Genomic DNA, 25,725 nt, shown 5'->3' with positions numbered 1-25,725 from the left:
AGGAGTGTGTGCATGTGTTTGCTTGTGTGTGTGTGTGTGTGTCTGAGCACTGGGGCTGAGGTAACCAAGAGTTACCAAGAGACAAGAGATGGTGTTTGCTAAATGGCCAAACCCATTCCACCTCGCCCCTCGCCCAGCAACCAGTAAACACAATACTGTTGATAAGAGTAAATTTGGGAGGTGTGTGGGTGGATCTGTATAAACATATTGCCACTCTGGAAAAATAACAGGAGGCATTATCTTTAGCTGTTAAAAAAATATCATACAATGTAAGTGGAAGAACTGCATTTTAATCTGATCAAGGATAAAATTGTATGTGAAACACTCATCCATTGCAAAGTCCAGAACTCATAACAGTGATTATATCAATTTTGGTAGCAATGTTCCTGAAATATTACCCATAAGTACATGGAGTCCACTTGTAAGACATTTTTTTTTCTTTTTTACAGGAAGAATTGAAAAGATTGCAGAACCCCTTGAAACAAGTTAATGATGGAAAGTATTTACTTGAAAAGTAAGTAAAAATACTAAAGTTGAAATGCTGGCATTAAAAAAAAAAACTATTCACAAGGCAAAAATTAGGATATTATTTGATCAGGACCCAGAAATGTGGCTCATTTGAGACATAATCAAACAGACTTATGGCTACTTGAGCTACAGTACGCAGACTGTACTGATTAACAGAGTGACATGATTCCTGGAGATGTATCTGATGGTACGTGTGAGGGCTTGAAACTTAACCCTACTCTATCTTTGGCTTTTAATCAGGGATGTGTAGAGAAGGAAGTCATAAAATTTGTAAAAACACAAGGGTAACACTGAGACTGATAGAATGACCATTCAAAATAATACTGCAGAGTGGCACAAAACTGAGCTGGAATTAAAAGCAGAATGAAAGAGAAGAAATTGAACAGAGATTAAAAGTACAGTCTTTTATTTAGATTTTAAAGAAAAATGTACAATTAGAGCTTGTAAAAGACATATTCTGACTTCTGTGTCAGTGAATGCTTAGAGGTTTTATCTGACATTAAAGACCATGATTTTATATGGCTTCTAAAAATATCACCATAATAGTCTGAGTAGTAGGTATATACTATCAAGATAAAAGAAGAAAAAAATGAGCTATCATTAATTGAGCATTTACAGTGTACTTGGTACGAATGGATGCTTATGGATGTTTCCTCAGCAAACTCTGATGATGACCTTTCGATATTATTATTTCCATTTTACCCATAAGAAAAGAGACCCAGGGAACTTTCAGCACTTGTCTAAGGACACTCAGCTGAGAGTGGTGAGGATGAGAATGAAAGTCGGGTTCAGTGCCTCCAGAGCTCATGCTGGTAACCAGTAAGTCCCATGTCATTGTTGTTATTCAGTCACTAAATCCTGTCTGACTCTGCAACCTCATGGACTCATGGACTATAGCACACCAGGCTCCTCTGTCCTCCACCATATCCTGGATTTTGTTCAAATTCATGTCCGTTGGGTCAGTGATGCTATTAATACCTAACTGTCTCATCCTCTGCTGCTCCGTTCTCCTTTTGTCTTCAAAGGGAGTCCCATGGCCAGGTCCATGTGGGGGTCACCACATTTTTCTCTGGGTACCACATTTAAAAAACATAGGGCATCAAAGGGTTAAAACTGTGAGGGTTCTGGGACCATGTAAAACTACTGCAAAGAGGTGAGGATGTGTAGCTTGGAGAAAAGAGATCTTGGAGGGGACATATGCTGCTGCTAAGTTGCTTCAGTCGTGTCTGACCCTGTGCAACCCCAGAGATGGCAGCCCACTAGGCTCCCCCGTCCCTGGGATTCTCCAGGCAAGAACACTGGAGTGGGTTGCCATTTCCTTCTCCAGTGCATGAAAGTGAAAAGTGAAAGTGAAGTCGCTCCGTCATGTCTGACTCTTAGTGACCCCATAGACTGCAGCCTACCAGGTTCCTCCGTCTACGGAATTTGCCAGGCATGAGTACTGGAGTGGATTGCCATTGCCTTCTCTGAGGGGACATATACCTATACTTAAACATTTGAAGAAATTTTCCTATAAAAGAGGAACTACATTGTTTTTCTTGTTTTAGAAAGCAGAACAAGGATTAATGAGCAGGATATATGGAGCAATAGGTGGTGACACAGAAAAAAGAATGAATTTAGTAAAAATTCAACCTGCTCAACAGAGAGCACTTTTTTTGTTAGGCAGTGAGGTAATAGACACTGGAAGTGCCTAAGAAGAGTGCACATGGCCATCTGAGATGCTGTTGAAAACATTTCTGCACATTGGAAAAGCTTGATTTGATTCCTCTTTCTGCTTTTTCCTGGCTTTATGAGTCTGCACAAATTACTTAATCATCCTGAGCCCATTTCCCCATCTTTGAAAATGAAGCTAAGAATGCTGGCTTGACAGTCTTATTGAGCACATGAAATGTGGCACCCATGATAGCATGGTGCCTTCAGTATCAGCTCCTTCCCCAGCCATATGGGGGCTGTTTGAATTAGCCAGCCTCTCAGGGGTCCATAGCCATCCCATGGCAATTCTAAGAATTCTCCATGCTACCACTTGAAGAACAGTTCATTTGATCAAATAAAGATGCTGACTTATCTATGGATTTGATTTATCTTTGTTATGCAGGTTCTCAATAATTTGGGTAAATAAGAATAAAATAGTTTGATTTTCCTCTTCTCCCTCATCACCATCATCACTACTTATTTGTAAACAATAATAACTGAAGATTTTTTGGCTGAAACTAGAAAGAAGATTTTTCTTCTATGGAGATTAATTAGTATAATAAAGACATTAAATCAGTGGTTCTTCATCCTGGCTACACTTCGAATCACCAGGGAGTTTAATAGAAATACCAGCCCAGACAAGTCAAATATGAATCCCTGGGGCTGAGGTCCAAGAATCAGTATTTTTTGAAAGCTTCCTTGGTGTGATACTAATGAGGATCTGGGGTTGAGAACCAGTGGTCTACATATATTTTAGAATTTTTTTTTTTTAGTTATTCAATAATCTCATTTAGCTTAATTCTCTGAGGACACACTTTCTCTGTGATGTTCAGCTCAGCTCGTTTACTTTTTAAATCTGACTATACTGTTTTGTCATTATTGATTTTAATGTGGGAAGTGAACTCTAGCAGTTTTTTTCTGCTAATTGACCACAACTCTGTATCAAACCCCTGGCTAACACCAGCATGTATCTTTCCCAGCATATCTCTCAGGAAGATATGCGAAGACTAGTGGTCAATATGTGGACTTCTGCCTCCTTGCCCTCCCTCTGTTTTTCTCTCGAATTATCTAGAAATCCAAGAAAGCTAAAAGCTTCTGAAAATGGCCAATCTGTTTTGTACACTTGTATTCCCCAGTCATGATTGAGGAATTCGAGGGATGGGATTCAGAGTCTTCTCTCAAAACACATAGGCCTGTGGGCCAAGCTTCTCTTTCATGCTTGTCCTAACCACTCTGTCCATTTGCCTGGAATTCTGGTCCATTTCAGGGCCACACTGTGTCCTTGAAAGCTGTCAGATTTGATTGAGAAATTGGGGTACTTTGAGCGAGCAGATTAGGCATTTCATTATGGCTGTAGCTGACTTGGGTGCTGATGTAAATCATCTCAGCTACTTGAAATGACCATAAGTTAAGCGATAGTGGTGTCATGGCAGTTGATCTGTTATTCCCCCTTGGAACATTACATTTATTCTGAATGCTCAACAGGATTTTGTGGTAGACAGTTGGTAGGAAGGGAGGGGAGGCTGCAACTCTATTCTGCTGCTGCTGCTGCTAAGTCACTTCAGCCATGTCTGACTCTGTGTGACCCCATAGATGGCAGCCTACCAGGCTCCCCTGTCCCTGGGATCCTCCAGGCAAGAACGCTGGAGTAGGTTGCCATTTCCTTCTCCAAGGCAACTCTATTCTACTTGAGACCATATGCAGGAGCTTTGGGTGCATTTTTCTCTCTGTCTGTCTGTCTGTCTTTCTCTCAGTGAAGTTTGGCATATTCCCTTAAACAGAGAAGAGCAACTACTAAGGCCATTAATCAGGAAGAAGGCTGCTTGTGACTCTGTTGTTTTTGAAAATCATTTATTAACTTAAGACCTTAGTTTGAGTGCTATTTTTTGTAAATATTGAACCAGGCTGGGTGTGAGAGTAGGAAATTCATGATTGCAAGTCACACAGTCTTCTGACATACTAATATAATCATTTTATTGTGCTGTGCTTAGTCACTCAGTCGTGTCTGACTCTTTGTGACTCCATCCATAGACTGTAGCCCGCCAGGCTTCTCTGTCCATGAGATTCTCCAGGCAAGAATACTGGAGTGGATTGCCATGCCCTCCTCCAGGGGATCTTCCCAACCCAAAGATCGAACCCAGGTCTTCCACATTGCAGGCGGATTCTTTACTGTCTGAGCCAGCAGTAAAGTCCAAGAATACTGGAGCAGCTAGCGTATCTCATCTCCAGGGGAACTTCCTGACCCAAAAATCGAGCCAGGGTATTCTGCATTGCAGGAGGATTCTTTACCAGATGAGCTACCTGGGAATCCCCAATCACTTTATTACCCACTGGCAATTATTGATTGAATGAATTAAAGTTATCTAGTTTAAACCTATTGGCGTTTGTAGTGTATCACTTCCTGAGGATGCATAAATTAACAAACATTAACAAATTTGCTAATATTATAAAAAATGTTCTCATTATGGACTTGAGCCTTGTCTTTGGTTGCTGTGTATAGCAACAGGTCCCACAATACTTCATGTATATCTTTATTGCCCAAATTGTTAATTTCTTATTGTAATAATACAATATTTTAAAGTATCCTTTTTACAGGGCCGTTGTTCCCACAAGACCATAGAATTATAAAAATAAGGCTTTTAATGCCTACCACCACTGGCTTAGGTCTCTGTGGTGCCCTTTAATAACAGCTGTCACATTTTTAGTTACTTTTTCAATATATATCTCCTAAACTGTAAGAACAGTAGCCATGTCTAAGCTTTTCATCATTGTGTCCCCACGTTTTGCATCATTCGTGGCACAGAGGAGACATTTATTATATCTTTAAATGAGCAAATAAAGTTAATAATGGACCCTGAATACCAGTGGCACAGACCAGACAAGGGTGTTTTTTTCCTTTGCCCCTGAGCATCCCACTTGAGCAACCACAGCACTATGCTGGGCTGTTGGCAGCATGCAGTGGCCATATCTAATCTACCATGTTTTCCCCATCACTTGGGTATTCCTTTCTCGAGAGGAGAAAATACATTCGTTATTCTAATGATGTCTCTAGCACAATTTTTTTTCTTATCCTTTTCTCTTCTTTACTGTGACTATAATCCTGGTCTTTATTATCTGGCCAATTTGAATACTCAACTAAATGATTGCCTTCATTCTCCTTGCTCACTCCCACCACAAGCCATTCTAAAACATCCCATTCATCTCATTTTCCTGCTTCAAGTTCTTTGTTTCCCTGTAGCAACATTTTTCAAACTGTAGATCACAATCCACTGATGATTTGTTAAACTGATTTGTTGGTCACCATTGACCTTTTAAAAAATCTGAAATATAATTTAAAAATATCAGAGTATATTTTATGTAGTTGGAGAATTCATAATTCCTGAAACTTTCATTTCAGTTTTAAACACACAGGCACATACACATACACCATTACCACATGATTAGTTGTCAAATATTTTATGGTAACCACAGTCAGTAGAAGTTTAGTAAAGTCTGATATTAAAATCTTCCAAATGGTACTTTGTAGTGGCGAGACTTGAGTTTTAATGTGATTTCTGTTGACTTGCACATAACCTCTCTGAGCTTCAGATTTCTCACCTCTATGCTATGGAAAATAATGCTTGACTAATAGAGGCCACTGGGAGAACTAAATGAGATGCAAAATGTCACAACAGTGTTTTGTACACATTGTGTGACCAGTGACTATTAGTTTTCTGCTTATACAAACTTATTTCCTTTTATATTCCCACTTGTATTGTCCCCTTCCACAATATTTTTTGTTGTTCAAAAATAGCCTGAACATTTCACTTCTACTCTTTTTTCCAAAGAACATAGGTCACTTTTATAATCATTTAACAATGGCATTTCAAATCATTTCAATGAAAGAATACATTCATTTGTTTAGTTTGATGCTCACAGTCATGGAAATGAATTGCCATCAGAGGTCCCAATAATGTCAGTAGAGTCACTTTCAATGAATCATTTTGCTGTCCCAATAAAGTCACAGGTGAACAAGATCCTTTAGGTGGTGTAGGAAGATACTGGATCTAACTGGGTCCAACCAATAACTGCATCCCAGATCCACTTACCTGAGTGGCCAGGCCAGGTAAATAGCTTCCTGCCCTCCTCTCCCTTTTCTCACACTTTCAGAATGGGACCTCAGTGGGATTTAGTCCTGCCTGGGCCTGCCTAGGTTGTGTTTCTGAAATCAATGACCTAATTTTTTAATTGATACTTAGTTAATTCACAATATTATATTAATTTCAGGTATGCAACATAATGATTTACAATTCTATAGATTATAGCATCCGGTCCCATCACTTCATGGGAAATAGATGGGGAATCAGTGGAAACAGTGTCAGACTTTATTTTTTTGGGCTCCAAAATCACTGCAGATGGTGACTGCAGCCATGAATTTAAAAGATGCTTACTCTTTGGAAGAAAAGTTAGGACCAACCTAGATAGCATATTCAAAAGCAGAGACATTACTTTGCCGACTAAGGTCTGTCTAGTCAAGGCTATGGTTTTTCTACTAGTCATGTATGGATGTGAGAGTTGGACTGTGAAGAAGTATAAGCACCGAAGAATTGATGCTTTTGAACTGTGGTGTTGGAGAAGACTCTTGAGGATCCCTTGGACTGCAAGGCGATCCAACCAGTCCATTCTGAAGGAGATCAGCTGTGGGATTTTTTTGGAAGGAATGATGCTAAAGCTGAAACTCCAGTACTTTGGCCACCTCATGCAAAGAGTTGACTCATTGGAAAAGACTTTGATACTCGGAGGGATTGGGGGCAGGAGGAGAAGGGGACGACAGAGGATGAGATGGCTGGATGGCATCACTGACTCGATGGACGTGAGTCTGAGTGAACTCCGGGAGTTGGTGTCGGACAGGGTGGCCTGGCATGCTGCGATTCATGGGTTGCAAAGAGTGGGACATGACTGAGCGACTGAACTGAACTGAAAGTCATTATAAAATATTGTCTATATTCCTCTTGCTGTACAATATATTCTTGTAGCTTATTTACTTCATACATATTAAGAGTAGTTTGTACCTTGTAATACTCTGCTTCTGCTTTGTTATATCCACTCATGTGTTTTATGTTTTAGATTCAGCATCTAAGTGATAACATACAGTATGTCTTTGTCTGACTTATTCATTAAGCATAATACCCTCCAGGTCCATCCATGTTGCTGCAAAGGACAAAATGTCATTCTTTTTATAGCAGAATAGTATTTCATGGTATGTCTATACCACATCTCCTTTATTCATTCATCTTTTGGTGGATACTTCGGTTACTTCCCTATCTTGGCTATTGTAAATAATGCTGTCATGAACATTGGGGCATGTGCAGCAGTATCTTTTTAAATTAGTGTTTTTGTTTTCTTTGGATTTTACTCCTTTATTTTAATATCTTCCTCATCAGCTGAGTTCAGTTGCTCAGTCGTGTCTATTTGTGACCCCATGGGCTGCAGCACGCCAGGGTTCCCTGTTCTTCGCCAATTCCCAGCGCTTGCTCAAACTCGTGTCCATTGAGTTGGTGATGCCACCCAACCATCTCGTCCTCTGTCATTCCCTTCTCCTCCTGCCTTCAGTCTTTCCCAGCATCAGAGTCTTTTCCAATGAGTCAGTTCTTCGCATCAGGTGGCCAAAGTATTGGAGCTTCAACTTTAGCATCAGTCCTTCCAATGAATATTCAGGATTGATTTCCTTTAGGATTTCCTGGTTGGATCTCTTTGCAGTTCAAGGGACTCTCAAGAGTCTTCTCCAACATCACAGTTCAAAAGCATTGATTCTTTGACACTCAACTTTCTTTATGGTCTAACTCTCACATCCATACATAACTACGGGAAAAACCATAGCTTTGACTATACAAACTTCATCAGTAAAGTAATGTCTCTGCTTTTTAACATGCTGTCTATGTTTGTCATAGCTTTTATTCCAAGGAGCTAGCATCTTTTAATTTCATGGCTGCAGTCACTATCTGCAGTGATTTTGGAATCTAACAAAATAAAGTCTGTCACTGTTTCCATTGTGTCCCCATCTATCTGCCATGAAGGGATGGGACCAGATGCCATGATCTTAGTTTTTTGAATGTTGAGTTTTAAGCCAGCTTTTTCATTCTCTTTCACTTTCATTGAGAGGTTCTTTAGTTCCTCTTCACTTTCTGCCATAAGGTTGGTGTAATCTGTGTATCTGAGGTTATTGGTGTTTCTCCCAGCAATCTTGATTCCAGTGTGTGTTTTATCCAGCCCAGCATTTTGCATGATGTGCTCTGCATATAAGTTAAATAAGCAGGTTGACAATAATACAGCCTTGAGTTGCTCCTTTCCTGATTGGAACCATGTCCACTTGTAACTGTTGCTTCTTGACCTGCATACAGATTTCTCACGAGGCAGATAAGGTGGTCTGGTATTCCCATCTCTTGAAGAATTTTCCACAGTTTGTTATGATCCACATAGCAAAGGCTTTAGTGTGGTCAATGAAGCAAAGTAAATTTTTTTTATTTTCTTGCCTTTTCTATGACCCAGTGAATGTTGGCAATTTGATCTCTTATTCCTCTGCTTTTTCTAAATCCAATTTGAACATTTGGATGTTCTCCATTCATGTACTGTTGAAGCCTCACTTGGAGAATTTTCAGCATCACTTTGCTAGCGTGTGAGATGAGTACAATTGTTTGGTAGTTTGAGCATTCTTTGGCATTGCCTTTCTTTGGGATTGGAATGAAAACTGACCTTTTCCAGTCCTGTGGCCACTGCTGAGTTTTCCAAATTTGCTGGCCTGTTGAGTGCAACACTTTAACAGCATCATCTTTTAGGATCTTCCTCATAGGTATTACCTTTACATGTTAACTTACTAATCCCTGTCCATTCTTCAAGACCCAGCATAGCTGCTATAGTCTTCCTTGACCATTGTAGCACCCAGTTGTTGTCTTAGGTTCATAGGAGCAATGGCATATATTCACAGTTCCTCCATCTTTATCCAGGGCTGACTGATGCTTTGTTCATAGTGGGAGCCCTGAAAAAGCTTACAGAATGAAAGGAGAAAAGGTTCAGTGGTGGTGACACCATTGGGAACGAATGAGACTCTCTCTATAACTTACTAGTTAGTCAATATCATGGGATTTGTAACATTCTACTCATGGCTTTTATTCCTCTGAAATAGTTTAATATTCTGCCTTTGTCTTTGTGTAAAGTAAATGATTTACATGACTTAGATATGAATGTTGAGTTAAGTGGTAGAAATAAAAAGAAAAGCAATCTTAAAAGGCAAAACCACATTTTCTTTCTATGGTATGGTTATTTATCTACTATCCATCAATAAGAATTTTTAGGACTGTATTAATAAAATGAACAAAAGTGTATATGTACTTGCGTTGTCAATTACATATGTCAATTACAGTGTCAATTTGGCACTTTTATTGATGTAAATGACAGCTTTATGGATTCATTTATATTGAGGCATTATTTCTGTTTGTAGTCACCAACTGGCCATGGATGTGGAGAATAACATTCAAAAGTGTCACCTCAATCTACAGCCCTTGGACTCAAAGGTGAAAATGTAAGTTATTTTAAAGTTCACATTAAAATTTTTGTGTTTTTCCAGTTCTTACTCTATTAATCTCTGAACTATTCTGGAGTTCATGGGTATAAGAATCACACATTTATTCACAATTATATTTATATATTACACAGTATTTCTTCCCAGTTGTAAGTAGCAACAAAGCTGTTTTGAGCACACAGTACCATTGATGGATAACGTAGGGAAGTATTTGATGATCATCACTTTGTTTCTTGGTTTTTCCCTTTCAGGCAAAGTAACATTCTTCAAATCTCACTAGTATTTTTCACTGCCTTTCTTCTTAGTAACTTGATTTTTTCCACCTTAGACCATGTCTTTTACACACACACATGCACACTCTTTCCACCCGCTTCCTTCTGTTTCCAGTCCAGCTCTTGTCCAGTTATTTTGAGAAAAAAATCCTTTCCTTTTCTTTCTCACTTCTTGTCCTTTCCTTTCTTACTCTCTCTTAATATTGGTTAACGAGATTCTCCTTCTCCCACTGCAAATGACTAAAGCATAAACATACTGCTATATACACCTCAGTATTAACAAAAATAAAACTAATGAGATCCAAAGACAGACAGGCTGTATTCTAGAACAAAATAACAACCTTCTAAATGAGCGTCGAAGGATTGATGCTTTTGAACTGTGGTGTTGGAGAAGACTCTTGAGAGTTCCTTGGACTGCAAAGAGATTCAACCAGTCCACTCTGGGATTGGGGGCAGGAGGAAAAGGGGACGACAGAGGATGATATGACTGGATGGCATCACAGACTCGATGGATGTGAGTCTGAGTGAACTCCGGGAGTTGGTGATGGACAGGGAGGCCTGGCGTGCTGCGATTCATGGGGTCGCAAAGAGTGGGACACGACTGAGCGACTGAACTGAACTGAAAACTTCATTAAGAAAGGACCCATCAGAGTTGCTTTGGTTGGCTGGTTGGTTTAGTCACTAAATCATGTCCGACTCTTGTGACCCCATGGACTGTAGCCTGCCAGGCTGCTCTGTCCATGGGACTCTGTAAGCAAGAATAGTGGGTTGCCATTTCCTTCTCCAAACAGTCACTTTAGAAGCAATTTTAAACTGTTTATGTTTGTACTCTGTGATCCCTTCCCTTTCAGATTTTTTCTTTGGGCATAAGTTATGAGCCTTACCGTGAGTGTATATAGTCTTTCTCTCTCTCTCCCCCTCTCCCTCACCTTCCCTCCCTCCTTCCCCCTCTCTCTCTCTCTCCTTCTCTCCCTCTCTCTCTGTCTCTCTCTCTGTCTCTCTCTCTCTCTCTCTCTCTCACACACACACACACACACACACACACACACACACACACAGAGCTTACCACTCAGAAAAGCATGTATCTGGAGAATCTGAACATGTCTGTTCTTGGTCAGGAACACTGATCATTTGCAAAAAGCCCAAAGAGGAATCTTTTAGGAAAGAAGTCACCTTGAAGAGGGGAGCATTGAGGTGTACAACTTTGAAAAAAGTAAGCCATTGCTGAATGTAGGAATTGAAACAGAAATGATGCAGATATATAATATCCTGCTGGATAAAAGCAAATATGAATACGCACCCCTATAAAGCTACATTAACCTTGGTTACCAGTAAAAAGCTTGCCTCTGGGTGAGCACACAGGGCTGCCTCTCAAGGTAAAGTTCAGATGTGGCTTCTTAACCAGTCAGGCCCCCTGCTAAGGAGCTGTGTGTCACACTTACTTAGGGAATAATGAATCAGGCTACCAAATCGTTTTATGTAAGCTGTATGTCAGCCTCATTCCACAAGATGTTAGTTTTCAAACATAGGTTGCTTTATTGCTAGGAATTTTCTCATTAAGATAACGTCCTCTTAACTGAAAAAGCACTGGAAAGGAAGTTTGGCTGTGTGAAAAATTAAAGTGATTAATTTGTATGCTGAAATGAAGTTAAGAAACCTCCCTGGTCTTTTTTAGTTTTCATCTTCTCCAATCTGTAGAGAGAGAGGGGCAGGTGCCAGAGAGAGGAGCAGGCAAAGAAAAAAAAAGAATCTCCGTGCCTAAGAGCCTAGTAGCTCCGAGAATCTGGGATTTTATGTGTAGCTGGCATGATAGAGGAGTCTCAGCTCAGTGAGGTGCAAACAGAATGGTTTTATCTCTTCTAATAACTCTGAACCCCATTTCCACTCAGTGGAGGGGGATGAGGGAGAGAAAACTTAATCTTACCCAATAATGGAATTTGAGTCCCATCGGAGAATTGACTCCAGTTCAGTGACTCTTGTCTAATCTGGTTATTAAATTCTTAACTCTCATGACAGTTTGAACACCTCCCCTCTACATGCATTATATCTTCCCTACAGCTGTGCAGCCAGCTCCCTTCCCTTCCCTCTCATCTTTCACTTTCTCTGTCTCCCCTCCTTCCTCCTCCCCTCCCCTCCTGGTGTCACCTCTCCCACCTTCTGAGTGCTAAGCACCAAGGCTGCTCCAGGTTTCCTGTTGATGGTGAGCTTTCACACCCTAGGCAGTTCCTTCCTTAAAAGAGTTGGGACTCTGTGGGAAGGGTTGCTGGCTCTCCCCTGAGCCCCCAGCAGTGGCGTGGGTTGCACCCCTCACTGTGTCTCTTGCTTTGCTGATGGTCTTCCCCAGGCTGACCTTGGCATTCTCAACAAGGAGTTGAGAATATCTTGGCATACACCCATTCCTGCTTCTCAAGGGACCTTTAGACCTACAGAGCCTTGGATATGAAAGGTGGGGTTTTATTCCATGTTCCAGAGTTACTGTCAAACTTCATAGGCTTTCTGTTATGGTCTTCTGTCTTCTCTTGGTGGGAACCAGCTGGAAACCTATCTTTCCCAGGTAGAAGGGGTATGGGGAAAAGGAGAAGCTGGGGTTACTACATCATAACATTTGCTTTCCTGTAGACTCTTCAATCCCCTCCCTGATGAGGCGAGAGAGTAGGTTCCAGTGAAGGATTTCTGGACAGTCCAGCTCCTACAAGCCCCAAGATGGGATGTACTCTGGCAGGCCAATCTCTGGTGGGGGTCAGCAGGAGCAGGAAAGGATCTCAGTCATTCCCTCACACTCAGAACAACATTAAAAGGAGGCAGTTTAATAAGAGCACCTCCCTGGTGGTTCACTTGGTAAAGAATCTGCCAGCAACACAGGAGACCCAGGTTCAATCCCTGAATGGGGAAGATCCCCTGGAGAAGGAAATGGCAACACACTCCAGTATTCTTGCCTGGAAAATCCCATGGACAGAGGGATCTGGCAAGCTGCAGTCCATGGGGTAACAAAGAATTAGACATGACTTAGAGACGTAGTCCTTAGTCAGGAAAGTACACCACAGATCTCATCAGGGGCCTTGAAGAAAAAGAGAAAAGTCTAGACTCTTGTTCATTTAATTAATAGTACTTTGGGGGAACCTTGCTTTGCTAGGAGGTTTAGTGAAATGATTCCCTGGTGGCTCAGATGGTAAAGCATCTGCCTGCAATGTGGGAGACCCGGGTTCGCTCCCCAGGTCGGGAAGATCCCCTGGAGAAGGAAATGGCAACCCACTCCAGTACCCTCGCCTAGAAAATGGATGGAGGACCTCCATGGATGGAGGACCCTGGTGGGCTACAGTCCATGGGGTTGCAAAGAGTCAGACACGACTGAGCGACTTCACTTCACTTAGAGACTAAACCACCATAACCAGAAGGTGGCAATGCAAAGTATTTGCCACCTGGAAGGAAGTAGAGGCCTGTGGGGGAAGGAACAAGTGTGTTAAGAGTGGAATTTAGAGGAAATATCAGGAAGAGCAAATCCCCTGGCTCAAGAATGCTGCCGCTAAGAGGTAATTTTGTGTTTTAGACTCGGAGGATCAAAGAACTGCATCAAAAGGGCGAAAGCAATCAGGATTGCACAGCTATTAATAAAAAGTCACTTTGGGGAGGTGAAAGGCAGGAAGATCAAGCAAAGGAAAGCCTCTTAAGTCAGAAAACTTAGTAAAAGCAAAAGCAATAGTGAAAGCACCATGACAAATGCTCCCATGCAGTCCTAAGACAGAAAGCATTCTTTAAACAATTTTGTTTTAATTGAAGTATATTTGCTTTACAATATTATGTTGGTTTCTGCCATACATCAACATGAATCAGCCATAGGTATACATATGTCCCCTCCCACCTCCCACCCCATCCCATCCCTCTAGGTTGTCACAGAGCACAAGGTTTGAGCTAGGGCCAAGGCTACGCAAGGGTCTGGGAATGAGTGCACACAGCAGAGAAGTGCAGGTTTTAGCAGGGAGGCCTGGCTGCAGAGGAAGGGAATGGACCCTCCAAACCCCTTCAAATCCCTGCCCTTCACATCAGGGTCACTCCTTGCATGTTGCAACGAGACCTAAAGTGCATCTTCTGAACACAGGCCATCATTTAAAAATTGTTTATTAACTCTGTGTGGTCTGTCTCTTTATGTTCTTAACAATATGTTTATTTTGTAATGGAATAACATAAAAAAGTCTTCTCATTAAATATGTTCAATTCCTCTCCTTACTTGTTATTAGTATATTTTATTTAGTGATGAAATAACATTTCGACTCTAAAAGGGAGAGAGACAGAGACAGACAGACATAGTCTTGAGAAGGAAGACAGTTCCCCAAATAAAGTCAAACTCGAATCTCAGTAAAACCTGAAGTGCCTTTGTTTGAAAGTACTACCTATCAATTTTTGTCAAAAGATTCATTAAAAGAAGCCATGAGGGATGAGAGGTTGAGAGAGCAGACTTTGAAGCTAGAGCACCCTAGCTTCAAATCCAGCCCTGCTCCTTGTCTGCTGAGTGACCTTGGGAGCATTGCTTATCTCTCTGGGCCTTCATTGCATTCTTCTATAAAATGAGAACACGAACCATATCTTAAAGAATCGTAGTGAGCTTTTAGTGAGAAAATCTAAGAAAAACATTTACTCTAGTGTGTCTTCCCCATGCAACTGTACCTTTTCTAAACATATTTTTATATCAAATTGGGCTAATAAAATATTTCCTGTAAAGATCCTCAGAAATCCAGTATATCATATGCTGCAGCCCACTAGACTCCTCTGTCCATAGGATTCTCCCAGCAAGAATACTGGAGCAGGTTGTCATTTCCTCTTCTAGGGGATTTCCTGTCCCAGTGATAGAATTTGAACCTCTTGAATTGGCAGGCAGTTTCTTTACCATTTAGCCACCAGGGAAGCCCTTATGATTTACACCTATTACTTAAAAATATTTGAAAGTGTCTGGTTTTCTTAAGTAATTATCATGATTTATCTAGAACCTCTATTTGTCAAATTTGGGGCTAAGTGACTTAAATATAAATACCATATCTTTGACTCCTTGCAAGAATTATGAAGACATTATTGTTGTTCCCATTTTGCGCATCAGCAAAATGCAGGCCTGAAAGTTTAGTACTTTTCCCAAGGCCACAGCTAATAAGAAGTAAAACTGAGCAAGAACCTACATCACTCTAATCTGCCTGCAATGCAGGAGATCCAAGATCAATCCTTGAATTGAGAAGATCCCCTGGAGCAGGGCATGGCAACCCACTCCAGTGTTCTTGCCTAGAGAATCCCATGGACAGAGGAGCCTGGAGGGCTACAGTCCCTAAGGCTCACAAACAGTCAGACATGGCTGAGTGACTAAGCATGTGCAAACACGTTTAGTTTCCGGGAGGTTCTGCTTCAAGACATCAACACACAAATATCGTGAACTATGTCCTCCCACAGACACACTGAATCTACAACTACGAATGGAACAATTCCCTCTGGGTGGGGGGAGGAGGGTGGGGAATTAAAAACTGGTGGAGTGACCCCTTCACATTGGGCAGACAAGAGGAAAACCACATCAAAGTGGATAGGAAAGACTGAGACACAATCTCTCCATGAAATGCTGGTGTGATGACTCCTATTTGGGAGTGCACTCAAAACCTTGCGCTTCTCTCTGAGGAGACAAAGAGCTATACTCTGCATTGAACACCCCAACTTTCATGACTGGCCCCTGAGAGATGAGTCCCAAAAGCGTTTGGCTTTGAAGACTGTTTAGCTCATGCTCACGAGATCCTAGAGGTTATGGTGAACTGAGGAACCTCTCTTAAAGAGCCTGCATGCAGATTCACCCACTCTAGGGCTCAGCACAGAAGCATCCTTTAAAAAAGTGCCCAGACTTCATGTCAAAGGAACTCATTTGCTGATTTGAAAGCTGGTCAGCCCCAGCACACAGGTGCCCTTTTATAGCAGAGGAGTAGGATATGGACCACAACCAGTGGAGAAAGTGTTCTTATAAACAGTTACCACTCCCTGGGCACAGTGAGAGGGAGCAGACCCAGGAGCTCAGTCTTGGTGTGAAACAGGAGGCTTCTAATTAAGCGCACATCTAAGGGCTGACTGTAAACCTTTCCTGAGACACTGGGGGGTGGGCACTATCTTCAAGCTGTCCCTCGGCCATACTCCAGAGCTTCAGTGTCTCTTGCAGAGGAGCTCTTGTGAGTGTCCGGGGCCCCAGTTTTTACATCTGGTGCCCTGGATATTGGGCTTCCTTGGTGACTCCGTGGATAAAGAATCTACCCAAAACGCAGAAGACTCAGGAGCCTCGGGTTTGATCCCTGGGTCAGGAAGATCCCCTGGAGGAGGGCATGGCAATCCACTCCAGTATTCTTGCCTGGAGAATTCCATGGACAGAGGAGTCTGGTGTGCTACAGTCTTTGGGGTCCCAAAATAGTTGGACACGGCTGACGCAATTGAGTATGCATGCCCTGGTTATTGTGACTGCCACCCAGGGAATGTTACCCCTTGATCCCTTCCTGGCTCTGGAGGCCAGCAGGGCTTGTGCTTATGGTCCCACAAGACTGTGTATATTTATACTTTGTTTTGAAAGCTGCTCCCTGAAGGTCTAGCTTCCAATGAGTCCAAATCTAGGTGCTGACTGAGATCCTGTCCTTTGTGGCACTCACTGCTCTGTGTGTGCATAATCAATTGTTCAGGCATGTCTGATTCTCTGTAACCCTGGACTCTGTAACCCTGTAGTCCTCCAGGCTCCTCTGTCCATAGGAGTTTCCAGGCAAGAATACTGGAGTGGGTTGCCATTTCCTCCGCAATGGGATCTTCCTGACCCAGGGACTGAACTCACGTCTCCTGCGTGGGCACACCCTTAGCTACTGGGAGTTATTAAAAATGAAATGGGTTGTTTGGATAAGCAGAAGCTTGGGAGACAATCAAGAGCTGGGGCAAGGTTGAATGATAAGGTTTATTTCCTACACAAAGCCAACCCTTCAAGACTGGGAGAGGGGCCTGTTTCATCTAATACATAGAAACCGGTAGTTGCAAGTAACAGAAACTCAACTCAAACTAAGTTGTATATAAAAAAAGAGATTTTTATTATATTACCTAACATAAACACCCAGGGGGCACAGTCACCAGGCATCTCTGTCTTCTGTAAGCTCTTTTCTCTTCATTCTCTCCCAGCATTGTAGCAAACTGGTCATGGATAGCTCCAGGTTACCAATCGCAAACCTCCAGGTGCAAGAGGGGGCTTCTCTTTCTGTAGCCTCTTGTTGCCTGGCTTGAACCATGTGAGCTTCTATGAACCAATCGCTGCCCTCTGGGTGTTCAGTCTGGCACACAAGCTGCTCTCTACAGTGGAGGGGTGGGGTCTGCCTCATCCATAGCTCATTGGTTGAAGGTTGGTGGGTCCCCATGGAGAAATGGTGCTGGAACCAAGAGAAGGAGGATGTTGGGCAGGCAAAACCTACCAGTATGATAATAATAATATTAGTGGAGCCTTCACCACAGCCCACATGTGGTAGGACTGAGTGGGAGAATGCATGCAAAAGGAGCTGTAGAAAATCAATTGTTTCAGAAGATACTTAGACTTGTGTTTTCTTTGATGGTGCCCTCTTTTCTTATCCTCAAATTCCACTTACTTTGGGTAATAAAGTATTTTTAAAATTATTTAGTATTTAGTAAGTTTCACACAAGAATCCAGATTTCTGGCTGCCTTTGAAAAGCTGAAGGTCTGGTAACTACAGACTGTGCCTTGATGGGGGATTCCCCCTCACAAGGGGCAGGTATTGCCCAGTCTTGCCCCCACCTGACCCTGTTGACATCGGGATCCTCTTCCTGTCTTTATAACCTCATGCTCTGCCATCTTTTCTGGGATCCTCCTGCATCCTGCCTGGTACCTTCACTTCCATGCCTTTGTCCAAGGTCTTTTCCTCTTCCTCCCTTGCAGTCTAAATCCCATCCATCCTTGAAAACTAATTGAAAACCAGGACACCCTCAAACCTCCTCTAAGCATCCCAACTCTCAGAGTGTTCTCTTCTGCTCTTCTCTGTAAGGACATCCAGAGATGACCAGAGCTGCCCAGGCTGTGAGTCCCCAAGTAGCTGTGAGTGTGGGAGAGAAGCACCTGCCCTGTGAAACTGACAAAGAAAGGGTAGAGGCAAATGATTATGCCATCCCTGAGACAAGGGAAGATACATTGGAATTGAGCTGGCAAAGAAATTGAAACATGTATTTATCATCTCTTTTGAAGTAAATTTCTGTACTTTATTTATAATTCAACATATGGGAACACACAGAGAGTACTCCCTCTCTGCAACCAGCTTTTACAGCAATGTATTGATGGTATTGCTTAGTTTCAGAAGTAAAAATGTCAAGGTAGTTGGTGTTCAGGGTTTCTACTGCAGCTGTAAAGGAGACTTGTGAGTAGGAATTGTCATAAAGCTGGAATAAGAGAGTGAAAGTCATTCCCTTTGACCGAGGGACAAATGCCTCTGCATTTTGTTTTAATTCTCTCCTACAGTAAAATAACATTTAGAGATGGTATTCTGAGGGCTAATATTAGGCTAACTTAATCTATGAACATCATATCAGTGCAAAGAGGGATAAGTGTATGATGCAAATACTTTTCTATGATTCAGAGAGTAATAATAGCAAGGCTCTACCATTCAAAAAAAATAGTGTAGAAATAGTGTAGCAATTTAGAATAGTAGCTTAGAGTGATGTGACTGGCCTTTCATTTTTGACCCCTAAATTTAAAGAAAAAAGAACAAAATCTAATATGCTTTCGACTAAGTAAAACTGTTTTCATATATGTAGACAAGGATAATAAGGTAAATATTCAAAAATTGATATAGCTTTTTAATTAAGGAAGTGAGTGGACTTATATCAATAGATATTTTAATGCCTATTTTATAGGTATTTGTATATATGTGATTCTGATGCTGGGAAAGATTGAGGGCAGGAATAGAAAGGGGCTACAGAGTTCCAAAGAAGAGCAAGGAGAGATAGGAAAGTCTTCCTTAGTGATCAATGCAAGGAAATAGAGGAAAACAACAGAATGGGAAAGACTAGAGACTTCTTCAAGAAAATTAGAGATATCGAGAGAACATTTCACGCAAAGATGGGCTCGATAAAGGGCAGAAATGGTATGGACCTAACAGAGGCAGAAGATATTAAGAAGAGGTGGCAAGAATACACAGAACTATACAAAAAAGATCTTCATGACCCAGATAACCTCGATGGTGTGATCACTCACCTAGAGCCAGACATCCTGGAATGTGAAGTCAAGTGGGCCTTGGAAAGCATCACTACGAACAAAGCTAGTGGAGGTCATGGAATTCCAGTTGAGCTATTTCAAATCCTGAAAGATGATGCTGTGAAAGTGCTGCACTCAATATGCCAGCAAATTTGGAAAACTCAGCAGTGGCCACAGGACTGGAAAAGGTCAGTTTTCATTCCAATCCCAAAGAAAGGCAATGCCAAAGAATGCTCAAACTACTGCACAATTGCACTCATCTCACATGCTAGTAAAGTAAAGCTCAAAATTCTCCAAGCCAGGCCTCGGCAATACTTGAACCGTGAACTCTCCGATGTTCAAGCTGGTTTTAGAAATGGCAGAGGGACCAGAGATCAAATTGCCAACATCTGCTAGATCATGGAAAAAGCAAGAGAGTTCCAGGAAAACATCTATTTCTGCTTTATTGACTATGCCAAAGCCTTTGACTGTGTGGATCACAATAAACTGTGGAAAATTATGAGAGATGGGAATACCAGACCACCTGACCTATGTCTTGAGAAACCTGTATGCAGGTCAGGAAGCAACAGTTAGAAGTGGACATGAAACAACAGACTGGTTCCAAATAGGAAAAGGAGTACGTCAAGGCTGTACATTGTCACCCTGCTTATTTAACTACTATGCAGAGTACATCATGAGAAACGCTGGACTGGAAGAAACACAAGCTGGAATCAAGATTGCCGGGAGAAATATCAATAACCTCAGATATGCAGATGACACCAGCCTTATGGCAGAAAGTGAAGAGGAACTAAAGAGCCTCTTGATGAAAGTGAAAGAGGAGAATGAAAAAGTTGGCTTAAAGCTCAACATTCAGAAAATTAAGATCATGGCATCTGGTCCCATCATTTCATGGCAAATAGATGGGGGAAACAGTGGAAACAGTAGCTGACTTTATTTTGGGGACTCCAGAATCACTGCAGATGATGATTGCATCCATGAAATTAAAAGACTCTTACTCCTTGGAAGGAAAGTTATGACCAACCTAGATAGCATATTCAAAAGCAGAGACATTACTTTGCCGACTAAGGTCCATCTAGTCAAGACTATGGTTTTTCCAGTGGTCATGTATGGATGTGAGAGTTGAACTGTGAAGAAAGCTGAGCACTGAAGAATTGATGCTTTTGAACTGCGGTGTTGGAGAAGACTCTTGAGAGTCCCTTGGACTGCAAGGAGATCCAACCAATCCATCCTAAAGGAGATCAGTCCTGGGTATTCATTGGAAGGACTGATGTTGAAGCTGAAACTCCAGTACTTTGGCCACCTCATGTGAAGAATTGACTCATTGGAAAAGACTTTGATGCTGGGAGGGATTGGGGGCAGGAGGAGAAGGGGACAACAGAGGATGAGATGGTTGGATCGCTTCACAGACTTGATGGACATGAGTCTGGGTAAACTCTGGGAGTTGGTGATGGACAGGGAGGCCTGGTGTGCTGCCATTCATGGGGTCGCAAAGAGTGGGATTCAACTGAGCAACAGAACTGAACTGAACAGAGGATGAAATGGTTGGATGGCATCCCTGATTCATTGGATGTTAGTTTGAGAAAACTCTGGGAAATATTGAAGGACAGGGAAACCTGGTGCTCTGCAGTCCATGGGGTCACAAAGAGTCGGATACTAACTAGAGAATAAACAACAAATAACAAATGTCACATTTTATCAGTTAAGAAAAGAAGATGATATTCCTCCACTTGGAAGGAAAAAATACTCTTTTCTTAATCTTCGACTTAAGGAAAACTGGCATGTCATTTTCCAGATCCCATAACTACAAGGGAGAAGAGAATGCTTTAAATTCTTTGCAGATCTCACCTGGATTTTTGTCCAGCGTTTTGTTTTGTTTTGTTTTGTTTTGTTTTGTTTTGTTTTGTTTTTTGAAGGTGTCATGCTGCCCCCTGCTGTTCATCAAGCTAAAATGTAACTTCTCAAAGTGAAAGTCGCTCAGTCTTGTTGGACTCTTTGTGACCCCGTAGACTATACAGTCCATGGAATTCTCCAGGCCTGAATACTGGAGTGGGTAGCCTTTGCCTTCTCCAGGGGATCTTCCCAACCCAGGGACTGAACCCAGGTCTCCCGCATTGCGGGTGGATTCTTTACCAGCTGAGCCACAAGGGAAGCCCAACTTCTCAAAAGGCTACAATATTTTCTTTCTATATTTTCCGAATAACCAAGGCAATTAAAACGTGGGGCTTGGAGAGAGGAATACTTCATAGTCCTATAAACGTATGGGTATCCTATAGGTTGTCAGTATTCTCTATTTTTTAGGTTACTTTTTTAAAATCACATGCTTTAAAGTCCTTGATGGGCAGGTTTACAAGCTGTAGGTATCCTAAGGCGGCAGAACTTCTCAGCAGCGCTCTGGCATTTGCCCAGCGCTTCAAGCACTTTGGATGACATGGAAATTAGCTGCCAAAAGTTTGATACTCCCTTAGTAAAATGGATCCCAGAAGAAACAATGGGATTACCACACTCAGCCACCCTTACAGGACCCTCTTAATCTTACAGGAGTCTCTCTGAGATCCTGTTTAAAAATTTAAACCAAAGGAAAATAAATAAATAAGGGTACATTTTGAGAAAACATTAAATAAGAAAACAGTGACTATCTATGACCCAAGTCAAGAAGCTCCTGGCCTCTAAGCTCCTGGCCTCTAAGCTCCTGGCCTTCAGCTTCCAGAAGCTGAAGTTTCATAGTTTCAGGGAAAATTGGCCTCTGATCCCAAGATTGTTTCACTGTAGCTTCTGAACTTTTCCTTGAACATTATAACTCACAAAGCCTTAATAAATTAGGAAACACATACCAATGTTTATGTGTTCTGTATGTCCTCTGATTGTGGAGAATGGACAGTCTCTGAACCATTCTAGCCAAATGAAAACAAATGTTGTTTATACAAAAACACCTTCAGTGACTTTGGTTGTATGTGGAAGAATTAAGATCGAATGCTTCCAGGAGTTGAGAAGAGATCATGAGCGAATCAGTGCAGCCATTTAAAACTATTTTCAAAAGCTGAATCCTGACAATTGGTGGTCATGTCTAGCAACTCCCAGGAGAAAACAGATTCAGTTCCCTGGTCACATGTGAAAATCTAGATATTAATCTCTTCAAAGATTAGAAACTAGTCCAAATGGAGAAATTCACTTAGCCCTCATGAAGAAGTGAAGTGAAGTTACTCAGTCGTGTCCTAGTCTTTGCGACGCCATGGACTGTAGCCTACCAGGCTCCTCCCTCCAGGGGATTTTCCAGGCAAAAATGAAGAAGAGGTTTCTGTTATTCAGATCAGAAGATGACTCTTTTGAGAGTTACTAACCATAGGACATAAAAAACTTCCTTGGGTAAAATCTCAAGAAGCCACCTAACCATGAGTTAATTTTCTGAATAGTATATAACAGTCTCAAATATTTCTGTCTTCTCTGTCCACGTCTTTGTTTATTCATCATACATTACTGGTTTCCTTCCACAGTATGTAACATCTATGACCGCAGGGCACTTGCCTGTCTTGTCCCAGAGCAGAGCCAATGCATTTGGTCACATAGACTATACCATCTAACATCATGGAACACCCCTCACCTTGAAGTCGATGTGAATGGCCCCCTAGGGCTGTGCTGTCTCCTCTATCCAGAGCCAAGTGCTGACCCTGGCACAGAACAGTTCTTCAACAATAATTCATTATTCTCACTTGAAAACGTGGTGAGAAACTGAAAGGTTTTGTGTCCCATAAGTCAAAGCATGTACATTTACATGTGCTAACTGATTGCACTTTGACAGATGACTTTTTCTGACTAAGTTGTTTCTTGTAGACTGGTTTAGTTCAGGTAAGCTTGTGAAGGTCAAACCAGTAACACAGACAGCCTGGGCCTTCTGACTTTCCATGTCACATTCTCTGTGCTTCAGGTTCCTGGTCAGAGTCAGTTCCTTTGGACTCCTCGTGCTTGTCAGAGGCTGAGTCTGTGACCGGAGTGACGGGGCCTGTGCTTTCTGTTTGTTTTCGGCAGCATTCAGCGAGCGTGGCGTGAATACCTGCAGCGGCAGGAGCCCCTGGAGAAGCGGAGCCCGTCGCCACCCTCTGTGTCCTCGGACAAGCTGAGCAGCTCTGTCAGCATGAACACCTTCTCAGACGGCAGCACCCCCGTGAGTGCACATTCCCTTCTCCTGACCTGGCTGGCCTCCGGCGCTTTGGTCTCCAGGGCTTTGGCTCCAAGAGAGGAATCTGGGGATGTGAGCAGGTGGCTTGTGATCTACAAGCTGCTTGTTTGCTGTGGTGAGGGTTTTGCCATCTCAAAGATGTGGGTCATGAAGGCAAAGTGAACTTTATCAAGGCTTAGGGAATTGACTGCATTTGAAATCAGTCTAAACCATTCATTTGTGTGTTGGCATTCCTCTGTTACTGAGAATATTTTTTTACTTTTCTTGATGATAGTGTGTTCCTTTTAATCTGCGCAGTTGGTAGCCTTTTGTGGCACGAATAGGATAGATTAGCTTGGTTACTAGGATTTTAAAGAGAACTTTCATGAGAAGAATTGAAAGGGGTCTTGGAATCAGAGATTGCATCTTAAAGGCTTTCAGGGCCAGGTAAGTAACCCATGTGACTGATGGGGACTGAGTTGTGACTGGCTCACCTAAAGGGACATCCCCCCCTACACACACACACACACACACACACACACACACACACTTCCCCTGGTTCCTGGAAGTGTGTTTCCAAGTGTTGCCAAAGATCATTCTCCTTCTTCAGAAGATTTTTAAATCTTGGTGACCAGTAAGAAAATTTTAAATGTAAATAGACCATGCCTGTACACCACAATTTTCCAAGGTCCACTAGTTTAAGAACTCTGGAGTACAGGGTTGAGGAATGGAGGAATTTGAGGGAAGCCTCTGTTTAAAAAAACAACAACAAACACTAAATGTATAAGGAAATAAATGATCAGGCAATTGTAACACAGAGTTGTGTGGATTTAGCCATTGTGATCGGTTTCCATAGTCAATGGAGTACTGAAATAGGAAGAGAAATGAACTATACAAGTGTATTGTTATTTTTTAAAAATCATCCTTGACTACTTTGTAATCAAGTTTATTTGGTTGTAAAAATGCTTCCCAACAGCCAAAATAATGCATTCACATTGGGATCAAGCAAAGGTACTTTGAAATGTTTTCAGATGATTGCATTGCATATTCTTTAATAAATGGCTTTATCTAGTTATGGATTCTAAAGAGAGAAGTAAGCTAAGTTTATGGCTGTGCAAATAACGGTGGCAGAAGATCTATTTTTAGCTGACATTAGAAATGGAATATGGTGAATCTGCACTTTTTAAAGACAGTTTTGGTAGGCGGCATGTGTTGTCTTAACTGGCCTCAGTGTCACTAGAGGGTGCTCATGAACCACTTTGGAAAATGTCTGAGTTTAGCAAAGTTTGTATTTAATTCTTGATTTGTCAGTGAAAAAGAATGTGAAAATTGAGTGTTTAGGATACCTTCACTGTGAATGTTGATAGAAGGTACAAAGTAAACGACTTTGAAGCCTTGATTTGAGTGATGGAAACTGAGTATGAGAAATCACTCTGCGCCTGAGTTAAAGGTTTGAGTTTACTACCACCTTTGTGCTTTCTCAGCCCTAATTCCAGACAATATCAACTGTCTAGAAATCCCTGATGGTTTTGGTATTGCTTTAGGATAGTTAACCTTTTGGCTTATTGAAATTCTGGAAGAATCTATGTTGGCTTTATATTTATGCTGCTGCACTGCTTTGATTCTAGCACCTCAAGTGTTTTTGTGCCTAAAATGCATGTTCTTCCCCCTCGTTGGTCTATGTTTATGTGTATCTTTGCACAGCTTTGCTAATGGTTTTGCCTTATTTAATGTAGCCTAGACTCCAGGTGCCCTGAGGTTTCTTAGTAGCAGAGATTTTCCCTTTCTGGTGTGCCCAGCAATTTGGTTTCCCATAAGGTATGTCACACTGAATTGAGAGTGGCACCCTGCTCCACCACCATGTCATCCTGCCTTAGCTCTGTGCCCATGGACAAAGATGACTCTATTTCCTGTGTGGGAGTCTGGCTCACTCCTGACTGCCTACAAACACTGAAAATCAAAACAGACTTTCAAAAATCATTACTGGAATTAGCTTCAGAAAGCAAGCAGATACTGCCCAGAATTCTAATGCTGACTATGAGAACAACTTTGGTATTGATGATGGCGATGGTGTGACACTAAATACAGACTAAAACATGAAAATATAAGATGTTGGCACATTCCCAAGACTCTCATTTGTCAGGCAGGTAAAATACCAAGGCCACAATTGTTTAAAACTTTATGCTTCATTGTTTGGAACTGGTATAACTAAGCTTGTTTTATCTTCCATGATTACCCCTTTGCTGAGGCTTCATTCCAAAAGATTCATTCATTCTCACATCTT

General features: G+C 41.7%; 1 protein-coding gene across 1 annotated transcript; it reads left to right on the top strand.

Moving 5' to 3' along the window:
• The first annotated feature begins 455 nt into the window (after positions 1 to 455).
• IQCJ (IQ motif containing J) lies at positions 456 to 24,838 on the top strand. Its single transcript, XM_069561768.1, has 3 exons — positions 456 to 514; positions 9,698 to 9,778; positions 23,312 to 24,838. Exons 2-3 carry the CDS (start codon positions 9,711 to 9,713, stop codon positions 23,622 to 23,624), a joined length of 381 nt encoding a protein of 126 aa, XP_069417869.1. The 5' UTR covers positions 456 to 514; positions 9,698 to 9,710; the 3' UTR covers positions 23,625 to 24,838.
• Positions 24,839 to 25,725: the final 887 nt, after the last annotated feature.

This window comes from Ovis canadensis, chromosome 1, assembly GCF_042477335.2.
Source record: "Ovis canadensis isolate MfBH-ARS-UI-01 breed Bighorn chromosome 1, ARS-UI_OviCan_v2, whole genome shotgun sequence".
NCBI lineage: Eukaryota > Metazoa > Chordata > Mammalia > Artiodactyla > Bovidae > Ovis > Ovis canadensis.
The sequence above is the reverse complement of the archived record's forward strand: the minus strand, read 5'-3'. Positions and strand labels throughout refer to the sequence as shown.